Source organism: Ahaetulla prasina, chromosome 1 (assembly GCF_028640845.1).
Source record: "Ahaetulla prasina isolate Xishuangbanna chromosome 1, ASM2864084v1, whole genome shotgun sequence".
NCBI classification, from domain to species: domain Eukaryota; kingdom Metazoa; phylum Chordata; class Lepidosauria; order Squamata; family Colubridae; genus Ahaetulla; species Ahaetulla prasina.
In genome coordinates, this window is record NC_080539.1 from 306571462 (window position 1) to 306592481 (window position 21020).

The 21020-nt window shown below is 42.2% G+C and overlaps 1 protein-coding gene across 1 annotated transcript in view; it reads left to right on the forward strand.

The window, feature by feature from the left end:
* The window catches only part of CCDC9B (coiled-coil domain containing 9B), a 79100-nt gene that overhangs the window by 23083 nt on the left and 34997 nt on the right, over positions 1-21020 (forward strand). Inside the window, exons 3-6 of the mRNA XM_058162107.1 lie at positions 1072-1176; positions 4564-4722; positions 7764-7913; positions 20868-20942. Of these exons, the coding sequence (XP_058018090.1) occupies positions 1072-1176; positions 4564-4722; positions 7764-7913; positions 20868-20942 (489 nt within the window). The remainder of the gene's footprint in view (positions 1-1071; positions 1177-4563; positions 4723-7763; positions 7914-20867; positions 20943-21020) is intronic.

The following is a 21020-nucleotide window of genomic DNA, read 5'->3' on the forward strand; positions in this document are numbered from 1 at the left end:
CATCCTAACTTATAAATCCAACCACTTCTGCTGGATTCACACCCTATGGTAGAGTATATCATGCAAATACTCTTGGGTTAATACAAGGTATAAATCAGATCAGAAGACTGGACAACCATTGGCCGGAAATGGTATAGGGTTTCCTGCCTGAGCAGGGGTTTGAACTAGAAGAGTTGGAAGAGATCCCTTCCAACTCTGTTAATCTGTTATATTAGTAAGAGCTAATTTAATATAATGCCTGGTGAGGGTTTTTTTGGGATTTGCAACTATTTGATGAAATGTCAAGGACAAGGATTCACATTGGCTGCATATGGATAGCATACTTATCCATTGATATTTTCACTACGGTTTATTCATTAAGCCATTTTTCTAGATTCAGGCAACCTACTGATCTATGAACAAAAAACATGAATTATGTCTGCACGACATGCTGATTAACTGTGAGTGGCCAAGTTGTGCCATGTTGAAAAGTGAATAGTGCCAGTCTATCAATGTGGAAGGCAGAGTCTAAAAATTGGGGTAGAGAGTGGTCCGGAAGATCCAGGATATTCAACCATTTACCATATGGGGGAAATGAAACTAAATTAATGTGAGTTTTGCTGGAACCTATAAGCAGTTGTGTAAAAGCAAAGCTAACAATAGTCTACTGGCCTAATCCCATTAGAAGAATATCCAGAATATATAGCTGTAAGTCTATTGTTTCAGGGCCAGGGTAGATGTTCTACCAGCCACACAAATTATGCAAATGCCATGTTATAGAGATAATAGCATGCCTAGGGCCCACAAATACAGATCACCAATACACTGAACTACAAAGCAGCTAACCACATTTTAGCTGAGCATGGTTGTGCAAATACAGATTTTTGTGATTTTATATCCAAGCACATGAGATAATACAGTAGCAAAGCCTTGGTGTGTATGTATATTTAACAACAGCAATAACTCTTCGTGGGGAATGTATAATTTCTTAAAGCTTCTTTATGTTTCTCCCTTGACAACGCTGTTTCTAATGTTCACTTGTTTTATTGTTGGCAGCTGACCTGATAAAATATTTAAATGTCACTTTTTCAGGAAATAGAAGAAGACAAGAAACAAGCAGAACGAGAAGGAATGGCTGTCACTTCAAGGAAGGCTAGGCCAGATGGCCTTACCATCACTATCACCAAACCACATCATGTAAACATACTTTCCCTTTTCTGCTGAAAAAGAAATGTTGGAATAGTATAGGACCGTGATGGTGAACCTTTGACGTTCCTGCATTCTGGCCTGTGTGCTGGAAGTGGCACGCAAAACCATCCTGCAAGGTATGCGCGGCCCTGCTGGCCTTTGTGCGTGCAGGAGCGGCGATATCCGGAAGAGCAGTGGGCCATTGCGCATGCATGAGCCGGCACCCAAACACCCGGATTCTGACATGGAAGCACGCCCGACGAACAGCTGGCCATTGCGCATGCGCACAACGTCAACCAGGAAGATCAGGTGCAGCCTGCGCATGTGTGCTGGAATGGCGCTCTTCTGGGTTCTGCCGCTCCCGTGCGCATGACAGCCAGGTGACTGCATGCATGTAATCACAGGAATGTGGAAGAGGAGCCAACGAGGCCACACATTCTTCGAGGGATGGTTTCGTGTGCTGCTTCCGGCACGTGTGCCATGGGTTCGCTGACATTGGTATAGGAGATTCTAGCTACCTGAATATTTTAGTAACAGGCAACCTTTGACTTTTTCCAAACATTCTTGCACTGTTGGGATGTGGTGCTGTTTCAGTGTAGTTGCTCCTTTCCTGGACTCCAGCAGTAAGTCTCCCACTAGCTTGTGATCCTGGCTGTTGAATGCAAATCTTCTTGCCTGCTTGTAAATAGCTTCCAATCTACATAAGTCACCTCCACTTTTTCATCTGTAAGTTATTTGTTTTTACCTTTCCTGCTACGCACACCCCTTTTTCTATTCTGTCTTAGCATTTGCTTTTGTAAAGTCAAAAGACTCTGAACATCAGTACATCCTTGAAAATATCAAGGTGTGGCTCAATTAGCCAGACAGCTGGAATACTCCCGAGAAAATGTAGGAGTGAATATCTGGATGAATGTGGGAAGTGCAAAGAATGTATCTGTGGTGGCTGCAGCTGCTTTTCCAAAGCATAGTCAGCAATCCCAACTTTACTTTCTCAGATTTCCCAATCGAGTGTCTGCTATGTGTGATGGATTAGTATTTCTATCATACTTCATCAGTTTCCATATACTGTATGTAAAGATGGAAGAAACTGACCTGAGAAGGTGGGAAAACAACCATGTTTGTCTTGGGCGAGAAACAGGGTAGAAAGTCAGAAAAATATTACAGAATCAGACAATGGAAAGTTTCTCTTGTAATGCTGCCAAGAAAATTGTACCGATATGTACATGAAGCTATCAGTAGCTGAGGATGACTTGACATTTCTTTTAAATAGAGATGGAAGAATTTGTAGAACAACAGAGAACCAGGTTGTGGGGAGCTTAAATTGTAGTAAGAAACATATAAAGCAGCAAGTTTTAGGTTAGTCTCTTAGGATTTTTTTAAAAATATAATAGCAATACATAGGAGCGCATAATTCTCCTTTCTCATCTTCTGCATAAAGTCATGGACCAGTATGGAGGAAAGGAGATAACTGGATATGCTTAATCTGAAGACAGATGACTGAGAAGGACTATGATGGCACATTACAAATATCTGAAGGGGCATCATACAGATAGACATGTCCGAATTCCATAGCTCTCGAGTAACATTTTTTGTAATCTTAAATTACAAAAAGGGGGTGACCAATCAAACTGACCTATCAATAACAGCAAGTTGATAGGAGAATAAAATAGTAAATGGGTTGGTGAGATCTTCTTTTCCAGATGTGTTCAAGCAGAAGTAGGGCCACCATCTCTCAGGACTCTTTCAGTTGGGTTCCTGCCTGAACAGGAGATTGAGCTCCAGGCCTAAGTGGCTCCTTTTAACTCTAGAACGGTGATTCTAAACTATCTCCAGAGCTACCGCAGTCCTGATAATTATTCCCTAGGCTAATAGAATGTTACAGTATAAGAAAACCTGCAAAGTAAATGCAAAGACATACATATTGTCTCTACTAATTATACTTTAGGCTTGTCCCCATTAGGGAAAGGCTTTCAAATTACATAGCACATTTAAATAACAGTAGCACTTAGACTTCATAGTACTTTACAACCCTCTCTAAGCGGTTTACAGTGTCAGTATATTACCCCTAACAATCTGGCTCCTCATTTTACTGACTTGGAAGGATGGAAGGCTGAGTCAACCTTGAAGCAGTCAGGGTCAAACTCCTAGCAGTCGGTAGAATTAGCCTGCAATACTGCATTCTAGCCACTGCTGTCTTAATATGGTTTCAAATCCTTTAGTTTTAACCTTATAAAACTCTATCCTTTCTTCTGCCTTATTTATTTCTTCAGTTTATTTATGTATTTATTTGTTCACCCACTTGCCTGGTAGTCCATCACAGTCATGGTGATGATAGCACTTAGACCAGTGGTTCTCAACCTTTATAGTGCTGCGACCCCTTTAATATAATTCCCCACGATGTGGCGACCCCAACCATAAAATTATTTTTGTTTTGAATTTATCGCGCCTGAAGCCGTATTGGCTAGCGATCTTAACTGCTTGCGATTGCCTTGAGGACGGAGGCATTAAAGCGAAGACTCCTCCCCTATTAAGTTTATCGCGCCTAAAGCCAGATTAGGCTAGCGATTGGGAGTGATTGCAGCTGGCTTGAGAGGGAGACATCAGAGCAAAGATTTCTCTCTTTTTTAATTCATCGTGCCTGAAGCCGAATTCGGCTAGCGATTTGAAGAGCCTGCAGCTGGCTTGTGGAGTCAACCATTGGAGCACGATTCTTTGACTCGCAAGTATACTTCCCATATTTCCGATGGTCTTAGGCGACCCCTGGCAAATCGTCATTCGATCCCCAACGGAGTCCCGACCCACAGGTTGAGAACCGCTGACTTAGACTTATATAGCTTTTCACAGAGCTTTAGGGCCCTCTCTAAGCAGTTTCCAGAGTCATCATATTGCCCCCAACAATCTGGGTTCTTATTTTGCTGACTTCGGAAAGATGGAAGTCTGAGTCAACCTTGAGCCGATGACGATCAAACCCCTGGCAGTCAGCAGAATTAGCCTGCAATATTACATTCTAACCACTGCGTTACCAAGGCTCATGGTTTTATGAAGCAATTCAATAGGCTATGCAATCCATTCAACACAATTGAATGGCCACAATTCAATTTATTTCCTTATCACTCTAACACATTTAGCATCATCAGCCTTTGACTTTACACTGATAAACCTGTGGTATCATTTGTAATTTGCATTGGTAAACATGTGGTATCATTTTGCTATTTCTTTTTTCAGATTTGGGGCTGTTCTTCAATCTAAAAAACCCCCCACAGTGTTTATCTTACTGGCAAAGAGAATGTTGGGGCAGAATTTTCTTAGATAAGTTCAAAAATAAGTTAAAAAAAATAAAAAAGTGAAAAATAGTAGCGCTCCTAATTTTTGTAACCACCTCCCTTCCATTTACAGGAGAAAAGGATTGTGAATGAGAAGTGGGGAAGCAGTTGCTCTTCTGCCTCAAGCTTTGGGGTTGGTAGTGAGGAAGATGATGAAGAAAATGATCACGTCTTCACATTCAGGATGGGGAAACGGGTTCAGTTGGCCGTGACCATGGACAACAAAGGCAAGGTGGGTCTAAAAACAAAAAAACCCCTGTTGAATATTTAGAGGTGGCATTGCGATAAAGTAGTTGGGAAAAATCTTTTGCTTGCTTTCCTACAAACAAAACTCTGCCCACCTTGTCTGTAGTATTTTTTCCTGTTTTTTCAGTTTTCTCAGATTTTGTGTTAATTTTAAAGAATTTATGTATTCAGTAAAAAAAAATAGCTATTACAGATTTCTTTGTATGTGTTTCAGCAGCATCACAAATTCAAGAATAGATATTAACACATTAGATTATGCTATAAATACTTGAGCAATGCCTGCTTTTCTTTAGTAGCTATCACCTGGGAATTAATTTTCATTCATAGATATACTGTATCATACTAGATTAATTACCTCCTCAACTTTATTTAATTATTACTGTGCTTGTGACTCTGGGAATTATACAATAAAAAAAATGAAAATAATAATCAGCAACATGATTCCTAAACACATTGGTTATCCACTAGCTAAATCAGTGCTAAAGGCATATTGGAATACATACTTTTTTATCTACTTGCTCCCCAGATCACGTCATCCATATCCACCTCCCAGTTTATGACTCTATTTGACCTATTCTTGGCAGCAGATTGTATGGTGACCAGGACCAAGGGGAAAAAGTATGGTTCTGGGCCAGCAGAGGGTTTCAATTTCAGCCGCTACCAGTTTGCTTGTGGGTGCTCTTGCGCTCATGCACGACGCTTCTGTGCATGCTCAGAGATGTCCGGGCAGGTGGGTGAAGCCTCCCAATTCGGGGCGAACCAGTAGCAACCCACCACTGTTCTGGGCACTGTGGATCACATGAAATATAACTGCAAATCTCATCAAACCTAGAAAAAAAGGTTCTCCATCCGTGCATGACCTCTGATTAATTAATACATTATACTTCATTTAAACAATAGTGGTTGAGGAGGACTACACCAAGAAGACCATATTCAACTCCTCATTCAACTATGGAGCTTATTGGGTGACTTTTAACCCGCCATTGTTTCTCTGCTCAACATCCTTTACTTGGGATAAAATGAAGGGAGACTCTTTGTAAATTCCATTATATCACAAGAACAGAGAAAAAGGTTTTAGCACTGTAGTAGAGAGTCAGACTAAACCAATTCTAGTCCTGCCTTAGCACAAAACCAGCTGGGTAACCTTGTGCTATTCAGTCTGTCTCTCTAAGTCCTAGGAAGCAGGTAATGTCAAACCACTTTCAAAATCTTGCCAGTCATCGACATTAACTCAAAGGCACCAAATAAAAGCAATTGTAGTATTTTTATTTTGCTCATATCCAAGTATTAATCACATATAGCACAAAATCACTTTTATTTATTACATTTAAAATGGTTTACCCAGGTCAGCAGAGACTCTGGGTGACCTTTATAAATCTAAATGATAGATAATTTAGCTTTCTGAAAGTACATTCTGTTGCTCATAGAAAGACCTGCTTCTAAGGAAATATGCACAGGATTATGGCGGAAATATATTACCCAGTGTTAGCCTCCAGGTAAACCAGACCTGGAAATCAATTTGACAGGAAGGCTAAGACTACTTTTACTGAGATTAGTTACAATAACCGAATCTTGCAAGTTTAATTGATTGTACCTCCTCTCCCTTGTTTTGCTCCAATGAATTAAGGAGGGGTCTATCTGAGGTGCTTCCAAATGTTATCTCATTGTTCTAACCTAATCTAACCTAGTCTAGGTAATGTTTCTTGCATACAGTAGTTCTGTCAAGATCATATTCCTTACTTTCTACATCTAAAGACCTCCAATGAGTTTGATATGTAAGCAGATTTAGCATCCTTCTGTATACTTTCATTTAGTTTTTCAGCATTTCTGCTAAGAAAGATTCACCCAAGCTTCTTATTTCAACAAGTTTTGAATCTGATTTCCCAACACAATTTAGAACATGACCCAACAAACTTTATAACAATGAAATTGAGTCATAATGTATCACCATTTATTCAGATGCTTTTAATGGAATCTATATAATTATTAGGGACACTATAATTATTATTGATAATCACCTATTGGTGATGACCTTTATGTGAGAATATTCCACTTATTCAATGGAGGAAGGTGTACTGTAGATTAGGATCTATTGGTAATTTCTTCATTAGAACAAATAGGATCCAATCTGGGTAGGTCACTGGGACCAGAGGTTTAGTCTTCTGAACTTTCAGACTCATGCTGGAGCCCATCCTGAGGGAACTTATCTCTCATGCATCTTCTGGTGAGACAGAAGTTCCCTCAAGATGGGCTCCAGCACGGGTCCGAAAGCTCAGAAAATTAAACCTCTTATCCTGGTGACTACTCAGATTGGATCCTGCAACGTTATCCTGGGACATGTATATTTAACTTCATTTGTGAGATTAAAAAGGAATTCTAATTTGTTAACAGCAAAAATGAAATATTTGCCCTAGGCTGATTAGAGAGAATAGATTTCTGTGGAGAATTAGTTGTGGCAAACTGTGATACATAAATCAGATTCCTGGCTTTAGCATTCTGTTTTATTTCACAGCCTCATATCCATTTTCCTACGTTATTCTTTGGCACCTAGCAGAAGTTCATAAACCTCAGAATTTTAGTAAAACAAAGTAGATGACAAACTCCCAGATCTGCCTTTCCATCTGTGCAATATACAATTATAGTCTTTTAGAGAATATTGTAACAAATATTAAATCCAAGCTGCTCAATTTATTGTTGATAGGCAGCTGCCCAAAACAAAGTACCCTTAATAAAAGGTGGGCCCCCAAAATGACAGTGTCCTAACACCACCACGTGCTTGTTATAGATTTATAGCTAAACCTCTTGAATTTATCAGGGATTTTCCCCCACTCCCCGTTTATTGTGACTGAGCTTTCAATCAGAACTTCTCCAAGCAGAAAGGAAGTATGACGCTTCTACTTATGCTTGGCACCAAAGTCAAGCTCATTTTCTAAGCTACCACACTTCATATGGATTACAAGCGATGCGAAACGGAGCGTGGATTTGTCTGTTGGGAAGAATATGTAATTCTCGTTCGTCCCTTTGCAGGGAAAGCGGGTTGTCCGAGAAAAATGGGGATCTGAGGATCCTGGGAATCCAGCAGAGGCCCCAGATATCAGCGAAGAAGAGAGGGATGAGCGGCTTGCTTTCTGTAGAGGAAGAATGCAGATTGCTATTACAATGGAAAACAAAGGCAGGGTGAGCACTTTCCAAATGCCTCCCAAGAGTTTCGGTTCTTGTCTAGAATTTTTGTGCTAATTTTAATATATGTTGACAGAGGTGCCAGTATCTGATGCAGAGAGACAGCGGCTGTTCTCTTAACAGCTTCTGGGAAGGGAAACCTTTGGAACAGATTCTGCATCTAAACTGCAATAATCCACTTAGCCAGTTCAGAGGTGGGTTTCAGCAGGTCTGACCAGTTTTGGAGAACCGGTAGCGAAAATTTTGAGTAGTTCGGAGAACCGGTAGTAAAAATTCTGACCGGACCCTCCCACATCTATTCTCTGGCTCCCGAGTCTCAGCTGATCGGGAGGAAATGGGGAATTTGCAGTATCCTTCCCCTGGATTAGGGAGGGAATAGAGATTTTATAGTATCCTTCCCGTGGAGTGGAGTGGGAATGGAGATTTTACAGTATCCTTCCTCTGCCATGCCCACCAAGCCCACAGAACCGGTAGTAAAATTTTTTGAAACGCACCACTGAGCCAGTTGCTTCTCCCCTGTATGGTAGGACAAAATGGATGTCCAGCTTTATAGCAGCTGTACAAGGAGAAAGGGGAGGAAGCGTTTTGTTGCCAGGGACACTTGGTGATCATTTTTAATGATGGCAACTGGTTAAATTTACAGCAATCTTCTTTGGAATGAGGAAAAACGAGGGCGCTACTAAAAACACCAGTTCATAGAGACTCCTTGCTTTTTTCCCCTGGGACATTTTAGTAGACCTAACTTTATTCCTCTTGTTGCTGTGCTGCACAATTTTGTCCCTCATTGGTTGCAATGGCTCATGCTACTTAGCCTAAAAGATCCCAGGATAAAAAAGGACAATTCATACATCAGCCAGCCTTCTTCTCCCAAGTCCTGTTGGATTAAGCTTTGTGGCTGTTCCTGGCCATTCCAGTTCTTTTCCACACCCAGTTTTCCTGAAATGGGAAATGGGCAAGATGACAAGGACACAGCTCTTTGAAAAACTGGTCCTTCCCAATGACAATGATAATGAAAGAGATTCATTATAATCTACAGTAGCAGAAAACCAGGAGTTTGGTAGCATCTTTTATTTATTAATTTATTAAATTTTATTTATGACTAACAAATTGTAATAAAAGGCATAAACTTTCATGAGTTGCATCTGATGAAGTCAGTTTGAATTTCAACTTTTAATAAAATATTTTAGGTAGAAAAAGTGCTACTAGATTCCTGCTTTTCCCCCCAAAACAGAATGATAGGATTAAAATCTCCAGTATAGAAATGGTAAAAAAAAAGAAGAAGACATTCAATATTTATAAGCCAAACTTATGCATACAGTAATTGTGCTTGATATAATTTTCAATTTTATGTGAATTGAAACATTTAAATTATTTTTATAGCTTAGCATATTATATGAACTCAACTGACTGTGGGTTGTTCAATAAATCACAGATAAAACAGACCATGACTTAATATATGAAACCAATCAAGCCTACAGATTGTATTCTCTTGAAATAATAATTGCAGGATTTTTTAGCTCCAAAATTTCAAGCTCTTACTGAGTTTGAGGATGGAAGACATCAAATTTGGTGCTGGTTTTCAGCAAAAATACATACAAAGGATAAAGCCCCTTAGGAACAAATGAAAAGCTGCTAAACATTTTAATTAATTAATCTTATAGTTTTTAGGTGATCTTGGAAAATTACAGAATGAGAGATCCTTGGAGATCTTCTAGTCGAACTCTCCACTTAAGCAGGAAGCCCTATAACATTTTAGACAAATGGTTGCCCAATCTTTTCTTAAAGCCTACTACTTCTGGAGGCAAGAATGGAATTAATCACTCCATTGATTAATTGTTCTAGCTGTCAGGAAATTTCTCCTTAAGTTCTAGGTTGGTTCTCTCCTTGACTAGTTTCCATCCACTGCTTTTTGTCCTGCCTTCAGGTGCTTTGGAGAATAAGTTGACCACCCCCCCTCTCTTTGTGACAGATATTGGGAAAACTGCTATCATATCACCCCTAGTCCTTCTTTTCATTAAACTAGACATACACAATTCCTGCAACCATTCTTCATGTTTTAGCCTCCAGTCCCCTAATCAACCTTGTTGCTCTTCTCTGCACTCTTTCTAAAGTTCCAATGTCTTTTTTATATTGTGGTGACCAAAACTGGATGCAATATTCCAAGTGTGAACTTATCAAGGAACTATAAAGTGGTATTAACCACTATTAATCTTGATTTTATCCCTCTATTAATGCAGCCTAGGGCTGTGTTTGTCAGGCTGCCTCTGATTATATCTAGGAAAGAATACACCTTGACTTCATTTGAAAATAAAGAAAAGTACCTTTACTAGGTACATCTGGATTGCAGCAGTATTAAGTTGAATCTGAGACAAAATATGGCTAACAATATTCTCCCTCCTCTTCCCCAAGAGGTCATCAGGTCTGGTCCAATGCCAGCTCCTTCCCGGGGTCCCGCGGTAATCTTCTTCCGCAGGTCTCTGGCTGTCAATCATATCAGGAATGCAATGTCCGTTAGAGTTCGCGCTCAAACATTCCTGTTGAATTCAAAACATTAATCTCCCTCCCCCCTTAATTATGTCAGACCGACACTCTTAAAGGGCCCTCTCTACTTAACTTGAATCCAAGAGCTATTTACATTAGAAATAAAATCCCATGCTATCTAACAACTGAATATAAGGAATACAAAAAGATATGAAGATTGGAGTGGAGGCTGACAGTGTTGTTGTTTTTTAGCAGCCACACTACTGGCTCATATTTAAGTGATTGTCCACAAGGACTCCAAGATCAGCCTCTAGTCTCCTAATCATCTTTGTTGCTGTTTTCTGCACTCTTTCTAGAATATCATCATCTTTTTTTATATTGTGGCGAGCAAACTGGATGCAATAGTTATTTATTTATTTATTTATTTATTAGATTTTTATACCGCCCTTCTCCCGAAGGACTCAGGGCGGTGCATAGCCAAGTAAAAACAACAAGCACATAGACAAATTAAAAACATATTAAAAATCTGATTATAAAATGGCCAATTAAAATTAAAACTAAAGTAAAACAAACCTAAAACCCCCCTTAAAATTCCATCAAGCTAGCCCCGCACGGTGAAATAAGAAAGTCTTGAGCTCGCATTTAAAGGACCGGAGGTCGGGGAGTTGACACAACCCCGGAGGCAACTCATTCCATAGGGCTGGAGCCCCCACAGAGAAGGCCCTCCCCCTGGGGGCCGCCAGTCAGCATTGTTTGACTGACGGCACCCTGAGGAGGCCCTCCCTATGGGAGTGCACAGGCCGATGGGAGGCTATAGGTGGCAGTAGGCGGTCCCGTAAGTAACCCAGTCCTGTGCCATGGAGCACTTTAAAGGTGATGACCAGCACCTTGAATTGCACCCGGAAGACCACCGGCAACCAGTGCAGGCTGTGCAGGAGCGGTGTTATATGGAAGCCTCGTGGTGCCCCTTCCATTACCCGCACAGCCGCATTCTGGACCAGTTGGAGCTTCCTGGTGCTCTTCAAGGGGAGCCCCATGTAGAGAGCATTGCAGTAGTCCAGGCGGGAAGTGACAAGGGCATGAGTGACCGTACAAAGGGAATCCCGGTCAAGAAAGGGAGGCAACTGGCGAATCAGGCGGACCTGATAAAAAGCTCCCCTGGCGACGGCCATCATATGTTCTTCTAAGGACAGCTGATCGTCCAGGAGAACACCTAAGTTACGAACCCTCCCCCGGGGGGGGCAATGATTTTCCCCCAACAGTCAGCGATGGTGTAAGCTGGCTGTACCGGGATGCCGGCATCCACAGTCACTCTGTCTTGGATGGGTTGAGTTGAAGCTTTTTCTTCCCCATCCAGACCCACACGGCTTCCAGACACCGGGACATCATGTTGACGGCTTCATTGGGGTGGTTAGCAGTGGAAATGTACAGCTGAGTGTCATCAGCCTACAGTTGGCATCTCACCCCAAAACCACAGATAATCTCGCCCAGCGGCTTCATATAGATGTTGAACAGGAGAGGCGAGAGAACCGACCCCTGCGGCACCCCACATATGAGGTGCCTTGAGGTCGATCTCTGCCCCCCTGCCAACACCATCTGTGATCGGTCGGAGAGATAGGAGGAGAACCACCGAAAAATGGTACCCCCCACTCCCAAATCCCCCAACCGCCGCAGCAGGATATCATGGTCGATGGTATCAAAAGCCGCTGAGAGATCTAATAGGACCAGGACAGAGGAACAACCCCTGTCCCGAGACCTCCAGAGATCATCGACCAACGCGACCAAAGTCGTCTCCGTGCTGTACCCAGGCCTGAAGCCGGACTGGAACGGGTCCAGATAGACAGTTTCATCCAGGTACTGGGGAAGCTGACATGCCACCACACTCTCAACAACCTTCACCACAAAACGAAGGTTGGAGACGGGACGATAATTTGCCATAATAGCCGGATCTAGGGAGGGCTTCTTAAGGAGGGGCCTCACCACTGCCTCTTTCAAGGCAGTAGGAAAGACACCCTCCATTAAGGAAGCGTTGATAGTTCCCAGGAGCCAGCCTCGCGTAACCTCCTGTGTGGCCAATACCAACCAGGAAGGACACGGGTCCAATAAACTTGTGGTCGCATTCAGCCTCCTCAGTATCCTGTCCATGTCCTCGGGAGTCACAGCATCAAATTCTCCCCAGATAACATTCTCAAGAACTGCCTCTGTCATCCCACCCGGATCCACCCAATCAGCGTCCAGACCATCCTGGATCCGAGCAATTTTATCGGACAGATACTGTCCAAAATCCTCAGCACGACCCTGCAAGGGGTCCTCCTGAGCTCCCTGTTCAAGTAGGAAGCGGGTCACCTAAACAAGGCGGCTGGGCGATTATCTGCTGATGCAATAAGAGCGGAAAAATAATTATGTTTTGCCGTCCTTATCGCCATTAAGTAGGTCTGAATATAAGACCTTACCCGCGTTCGATTGGATTCAGAGCGGCTGGACCTCCATATACTCTCTAGGCATCTTTTCTGGTGCTTCATCTCTCGCAGCTCCTCAGAAAACCATGGAGCTGGTCGAGATCGGCGCCGGGTCAGAGGCCACAGAGGCACGACACAGTCTAAAGCCCCCGTCGCCGTCCGTTCCCAGGTGGCGACTAGTTCTTCAGCTGAGCCGTGGGCTAGGTCCTCAGGGAATGGCCCAAGCTCCATCAGAAACCTTTCTGGGTCCATCAGGCGCCTGGGACGGAACCAGCGAACCGGTTCCGTCTCCCTGCGGTGAGGGTTGGTGGTTCAAAAGTCAAGTCAGAGGAGTGAATGATCTGACCATGACAGGGGTTCAATAGTTAAATCCCCCATTTCCAGATCATTCAGCCACTGTCCCGAGACAAAAATCAAGTCCAGCATGTTTCCCCCGATATGAGTGGGACCATTCACTAACTGGGTCAGGTCCAGGGCTGTCATAAAGGCCATGAACTCCTGAGCCATCATCGAGGTCTCACCTGCAGACGGCAGGTTGAAATCCCCCATAACCATCAGTCTGGGGGTTTCCGTCCCGGCTATCACCTCAAGCAGCTCGGGCAGGGCTGCTGTCACGTAGCAAGGAGCCAGGTACGTAACCAGCAGACCCACCTGCATCCCCAGGCCCCACTTCACAAGGAGAGACTCACATCCGGCTATCTGCAGGACAGTGACCTCCCTCGGTTCAAGACATTCATTAATAATAACCGCCACCCCCCCACCCCTACCCTGTGCCCTCGGCTGATGAAATGCACGGAAACCTGCTGGGCACATCTCAATAAGGGGAACCCACCCCCACCCCGTGCCCAACCAGGTCTCCGAAATGCCCATCAGGTCCGCACCCCCCTCCTTTCCAAGTATGATCTTATTTTTCATTGGCTGCAAGTGTCTACAATAAGTTGAGAACATGTTATCCTACACGAGGGAGGATCTGACTCAGAGCTGTTGTTTTTGCCATTATTTGTATAAGAGGTATATGTTGTCATACTTAAAAGGCATATCACTACTGGATTGTGAGCAAGTAGACAGAATGAGTTTCTTTATACATATGTAGCTTGTGCAACTATATAGAAATTCTTCTGAGCACTTGCGATAAGAGAGAATAATCTGGAACAGCAGAGTTGATGATTTTCATTACCTCCATCCTCAAGTTTGTAAGAGCTTGAAAACTTAAGAGCTAGAAAATACAATAATTATCCCAAAAAAAGGCAATCAGCAGGTTTGCTTCCATTTTCTGAGGCTTATTATACCTAATCTCAGCAGGTAGCAGCAGCAGCCTATCGAATGGGCTCAGAACCTAAACTGGGTTATATCAGGCCATGGTTTTGATCTGACATCATTGGGAAATGGAACTGCTGGCTAGCCTGGGAAATGACAACAACAATAAAAACCCAGGACAAGATAGTGAACAATTATTTTGAAACTGCCCCCCGAGAAAAGTATAGAAGTGAAACTTGCATTATGGAAGATTTTACTTCACTAAGTGGTTGCTGCTACCTTTTGGTCAGCTGGTGTTTTGCAGCCCAAATATAGCTCGCATAACCAAGCAATAGACAAAGGTTCAAAAATTCTTCAATCAGAGTTGTTCTAAATGACGTTTTGTGGTTATTATCGGGAGACACAGTTCTAGTCTTAAAATGATCGACTGACTGACTGTTACCAAATCAGTGCCGATTCTTATTGACCATATAGATAGATTTTCTCCGCAATGTTCTGTCTCCAACATTGTTCTTCAGATTAGAGTTATGGTAGTAGTCATAACTCTACCAGTATCCCCAAATCATGGAGCTCCTTTTCAGGGGGTTTCCTGCTTTCCCTTCTGGAGTCATCACTGGAGCAACCAACCAACCAGGTCTCTTCTTACAGGGATGCAGTTTTCCAACAGTTTTCCATTGCTGTTATAATGGGGCCGGATATAAAGAGGCCGGATAGCTCAGGCTGGTAAAGCCTGTTATTAAGAACACAAAGCCTGCAATTACTGCAGGTTCAAGCCCGGCCCAAGGTTGACTCAGCCTTCCATCCTTTATAAGGTAGGTAAAATGAGGACCCAGATTGTTGGGGGGGCAATAAGTTGACTTTGTAAAAATATACAAATAGAATGAGACTATTGCCTTATACACTGTAAGCCGCCCTGAGTCTTCGGAGTTTACATTTATAAATGTAAACAAAACAAAAAAATGGAATCTATCCACTTTAATGTGGTGGTCCTCTTCCTCTCTTTCCTTTTATTTTTCTGGTATTGTAGATTTTTCCAGAGAGCTTCTGTAGCTCTTTACATAATGTATCCAGAGTAGGATAGTCTGAGTGTGGTCATTAGTGTCTCAGGCAAGAATTCTGGGCTGATTTATTTGGTTATTCTTTTCGTTCTTTTCTTGGCATTTGTGTTTGTTTCTTTTCATGATATTCCCATGGTATTCCCAAAATCATCAATAACGTTTCCCACTTCTTCAAATTTCAAATTTTAGTTTCACTTCCATAGAAAGTCAATCTTGTAGTAGTAACAGCATCAGTCAATTAATTTACTGTCTCAAACCGTAGAGAGCTTACAACATCAGGTTCTACCCTGGAAGGTCTCCCTCTGACAGTACATGTCTTAAGAATGCTGCTTTTTAAGGAGTGTATTACCCTGTTTCCCCAAAAATAAGACCCAACTGGAAAATAAGTCCTAGCGTGATTTTTCAGGATGCTTGTAATATAAGCCCTACCCCCAAAATAAGCCCCAGTTAAGATTGTCAGCCAGATGGATGCATTTAGTGTCGTATTTCCCAAAAAATAAGACCTAACCAGAAAATAAGCCCTAATGCATCTTTTGGAGCAAAAAATATTATAAGACCCAGTCTTATTTTCGGGGAAACATGGTGCTTTATGCTTCCTGGGTCAAAATTTCATTTAAGACTGCCTGAAACTGATGAAGTCTAAGTGATGTGCTGCTGACAGAGAAGATTAACCCAAGAACAGCACCGTTTGTGTGTGTCCTTTATGCTCTGCAGGGTGCAACGCAATGGTAGCAGGCGAGTGCCCTGGCCTCACTTTTGTCTAAAAAGGGAGAAAAAATGTTCCATGCTGAATGGGGAGGCCTGCAGAGCTGTGCAACCTTAGATGGACCCAGACTCTTTTTTTCAGGCGAGATGCCTGATGGACCTGCTGGGAATCAAATGGACCCACTGAATCAAAGAGTGTAAATCATGCTGGGAAAGACAGCTAACAGAGCCCGCTCAGGGTTCTCCCTAACGGCCAGCAACTGTGCACCATTGTCCCTGAGCCCCGGGCTCCTAGAGGGAAGAACACAAACATTTGATCCTGGTATTTAAAAGGGATATAAACAGTACATTTGGCAGCAACTGCCTTTTTATGTAAGGCTATGTGTAATCTAGTGCTGCACAGACTCTGCCAGACGATTGCAATATGTTAGATAAACAACACAAAGCTGGCAGAGAGAAAAGTGAAGAGGCACAGAAGGCCAGGAATCCTACTCTGTTTCTAATTGGACTTGCTGCATTTACGGTTTACACACTAAAAGACACTTCACAAAAACTGCTATTCTCGATACCATCTAGGCCGGAATGGGATGCAGCCAACTCGCCATGGCCAACTTGCCACAGGACAACTCGCTTGCAGGACAATTCAATTTAATTATTTAAAACAATTTAAAATTTATTTTAATTTTTGTCATTCACATTTTATTTTGTCTCTCCTTTGGCATCCTTTCTTTAAAGATTCTATTGGACTATTTCTTCAATATTAGTATAACTCTTGTCCCATAACGAGTTGGCCATGGCAGGTTGGCTGCGGTGAGTTGGTTGTTTGAATCATTGGGACAACATGGAACTTTTCTGATGGAATACTCTGTAAGACAGAGTTAGCAACAGGCAATAGCAATATGTCCCTGACCTGCAAGGGGAACATTGTCTTCAAAACCTGACTCTCAGACTTTTGAGATTTTGTGTCTGCATAATTTTTTGTAAAATAAACAGCTGTTGACTACAGCTGTTGATCAACACTGTTGATTAATTAGTGCCAACTTATATACTGAATATTTTTACTGCAGTTTTCCTTAAGTGTTGAAAACATTTTATTTATCAAAATCAGAACAGTCCAACTTTTAAGATTCTGTTATAATAACCATGCTCAATAAAATCTGCTTTAGTCATCCTATGAAGTTGATTTCATGGCCTAATCTTCCAATGAGATCGACATCCTCCCCTTACAACTGCTATCACTTATTCAGGAAGGAAAGAAACACTGCAAAACAGTGTCCTTAATTTCTAATTCTCATAGGCATTCTAAAGGTCACCGTAGTTGGTGATATGAAAGACAAAAGAGGATCTGGAGAGGTACATTGTCCCATCAAGTTTCTGACAGAGATCATACATAGGGTGACCATTGCAATTCCAGCTGAATATCCAGGCCTGACTGAAAGTGGTTTAAATCATTTATTTTCTCTTCATCAGGATTCTGTAGTTATACTTCTACAATTAATTAATTAATTACATTCTGGGCCATCTTACCAGAAGGCAATTCTTTCCAAAAAGCCTTTTCTAAATGGGGAAGGTTACAGACCGGGCAACAGTTGCTTAATTAATTGTATACAGGAGGAAGTTCTCATTCAGAAGAGATATTCAACCACCTTCTGCAAGGTTCCTCCTATCCTGAGATGGTGTAGACCATCTCACAGATTGAGACATTCATCCCCAATTCTTGTGTTTTCCAAAGGAGCTGGGTAAGACATGGACTTAGCCTACATTGGATAAACATCATCCATCATATTGCATTATCGTCTTCCTTGGAACCAACATGTCAAAATGAAATCCAGATAACACTGAGGGATGTTAACCACTCATCTCCCATAACACCATTTATACAGAATCCAAGCCGTCTCATTCATATCTTCTCACTCACCCATTCATTTTGTTCCATTTTCAGCAAAAGACCATAAGATATTTCCAACCTTTATAAAAGTATTTGTTGTCTTCCGCCTGATCAAACAGTTCCGTTTCACAATTTCAAAAGTTCTCCCATCTTTATAATCCCAGCCTTGGTAGCTTAACAAGGTTGATTTCTTTATGGTCAAAAACTTCAGCTGATGATTTCATACTCATTATTAAAAGAACATGACATTTCTAGTGAATTGGCAACCCATTCTTCTAATCCAAAATCATGGTACTCTAAGGGAACCTGAGAATCTAGCAAACTCTGATTTTAGCACAACCATCTAGGATCTGATGCTGTTACTGTGGGGAAAAAAACAGAAGAACTAGGTCAGTGATGGAGAACCTTTGACCTCACCGCGTGTTGGCCTGTATGCCAGAAGTGACACGCGAAACCATCCCGCGAGGTATGCGCGGCCCTGCTGGGCTTTGCGTTCGCGGGAGCACTGATACCCAGAAGAGCGGCAGTCCATCATGCATGCGCAAGCCAGCAGCCAAACACTCAGATACCGGCATGGATGCACACCCAACGAACAGCTGGCCATCGCGCATGCACGTAACGTCAACCTGGAAGTTTGGGTGCTGGCCTGCGCATGTGTGATGGAATGCCGCTCTTCCGGGTTCCGCTGCTCCTGCGTGCATGACGGCTATTTAACCAGCATGTGTGTGATCACAGGAACGCGGAATAGGAGCCAGCGAGGTCACACATTCTTTGCGGGATGGTTTCATGTGCCATAGGTTCGCCGACACTGAACTAGGTTAAAAACTGGTCATCTGCTGATATCCTGGATGGAAACAAGGAGCACTTTCTTTCTCTAAACCAGAACTAATAATAATCTGAACAAGGGACTGAATTGGCATATTGGTCATTGGAATCAGTGAAAAATATCAGCATATGCAAATCAATGTCATCTTCTGTCTGTCTTCTTTGCCCTCTCCCTCCCCTTCTAACTTGCCCTTCTAACATCATGGATATTGTAATGTAGTTTTACTGCAAATGTAAGAAAATTGTACAATAAAATCAAGCATTATGTAAACCCATATTTTATGAAAGAGAGAGGTTGGATGTAAACCTGAAACGAAATTTCCATTGTGCAATTGATCTGTATATCTATGTAAGAACTTTGATGTTCAGATAAAAGGGTCCCAGGCAATTAGCAGGATTAAACTTATTTGTTCCAGTTTGCTCATCTTCTCAGCATCCTATCTTTTTTTTAAAAAAAAACACCCTCCAGGGAATTGAGGTTTTTATTTTATTTTATTTTATTTGTATTTTAGTTTTCAAATATAAAGCTGGAGGAGGGATTGATTTCACACACATACAGCTTTCAACCAGGGTGTAAAAATGATGAGAAAGATGTAAAATTAGAAAGACTTTTATATAGAGGGCTTTGAACCAGCTTAGTATATTGATTTATTAATTTGAGGGTAGGAAGGGTGTCAATTCTTTTTGTCTCTTGCATGGCATATAATGTACTATATGCTCAGCAGCTCAGCCAGTCAGGAACAGGAATTACGATCACACTGCAGCTCCGTATTGTGCTGCATGTGAAATTACATGTCTTCACCAGCAGCTGACTATGCAGAAACTAGATTTTACCTTGGCAAATACATACTCCCACCCTTGCCAGAGAAAGAAGGGGATGGAACAGGTTTGCAGAGGTGCAGCGAGATATAAGGACATCCTGAGTCCACAAAGCCCTTTTTCCTGGCTGTCATTGTCCCACCCTGCATGTTCAATCTGTTTTTCTGGCTCAGCATCTGTAAATAAAACTGCTGTTGCTCTTTCTTCACTGCTGTTATCGCCTGCTAGCCAGTCAGCTAACACACAGAAAGAACCTTCCTTCCCTGCCATTCATATCTCTGAAGGTGCAGCTGCAGGGATGGGTTGCTGGGGGCTTGCAGGGGTTCGGGAGAACCTCAAGCTAAGATTATGTGCAGTTCGGAGAACCCCCAAATCCCACTCCTGGCTGGCCCAGCCCAGCCCAGCCCAACCCAACCCACCCCTCCCCTCCCAGGAGTCCCCACACGGCCTGTTTTGGATGCAGATAAGTGCAGGGCGTGCATGGAGGCTCAGTAGGGTGAAAAATGGGCCTACTGGAAGTTCAGCTCACCATGGCCACGCCCACCATGGCCACACCCACCCAGCAACCAGGCAGAGAACCCGTTGCTAAAATTTTTGAAGCCCACCCCTGTGAAGCCATGTACCCCTTTAAAATTCGTGTTTTTCTCTAGCCTAGCAATAAGATGAACTAATTAATCATTGTGTTGGAAGGATATGGCCAATGAAGACATTTTAACTTTCTTATTGGCTGCGCAGTCTCCAAGTAACAGTTGATTTGTTCAACTGTTTTATCAAAGAGATAAAATATGTACCTAATATTTATATATAGCTGCCCGACTCAGAACATGAATCGGGACAATGGCCATCATCAATAGCAATAATAGTCAACAAAGAATAATCAGCAATATTATAGCAGACTCTGAAATGGCATACGTCTACAGTTTCAATTGACAAAGATAGCACAGTGGCCATCATTGACTATCTGGGATATATTGGGAATCTTCCAAATCCTAGAATTCCTCATTTGGCCCTGTGGTCCATACCTGGACACACCATTTGGCTTCGTGAAGAATGTAGAGAGTTACTACATCCAGGATTTTAAAAATGTCTTTCAATTAGTGAATCAAATCCAATGGAAATGCCTTAATGCCATGTGGAAGCTAGCTCTCTATGCATTTTTGAATGAACGTGCTGATATAGATAAAGGCCAAGCTTTTAGTTACAGCCCTGCTCTTCCTTTCTGCCAGCAGGCTGGAAAAGAAGGGATTTGCAAGAACCTTGCTCGTTTTCTTCTTATATGACTTTCTTCTCCGTTGGATAAGTTCATGAAACAACCTCCATGTCCCTTTTGTTCTATCCATTCCTAATTTAAAAAAATGCTTGAGTTTTTTCTTGCAAGCTCTGTGGGCTTTTCCCATGTCTACGGAAGCCTCTTTGTTTCTGAAAAAATAAATGAGACCTTCCTTCTTTATTTCTATAGACAGATGAAAGGAAAACCACAGAGAGGAAGTGGTCTGGTGAAGACAACCATCCGAAGACTGCATACCTCAGAAAGGTGAAGGTTGAACCCCACATTTGGTTTTGTTTACTCTCATACACATATGCATTATAAACAGGATCTTATTTTGGGTTC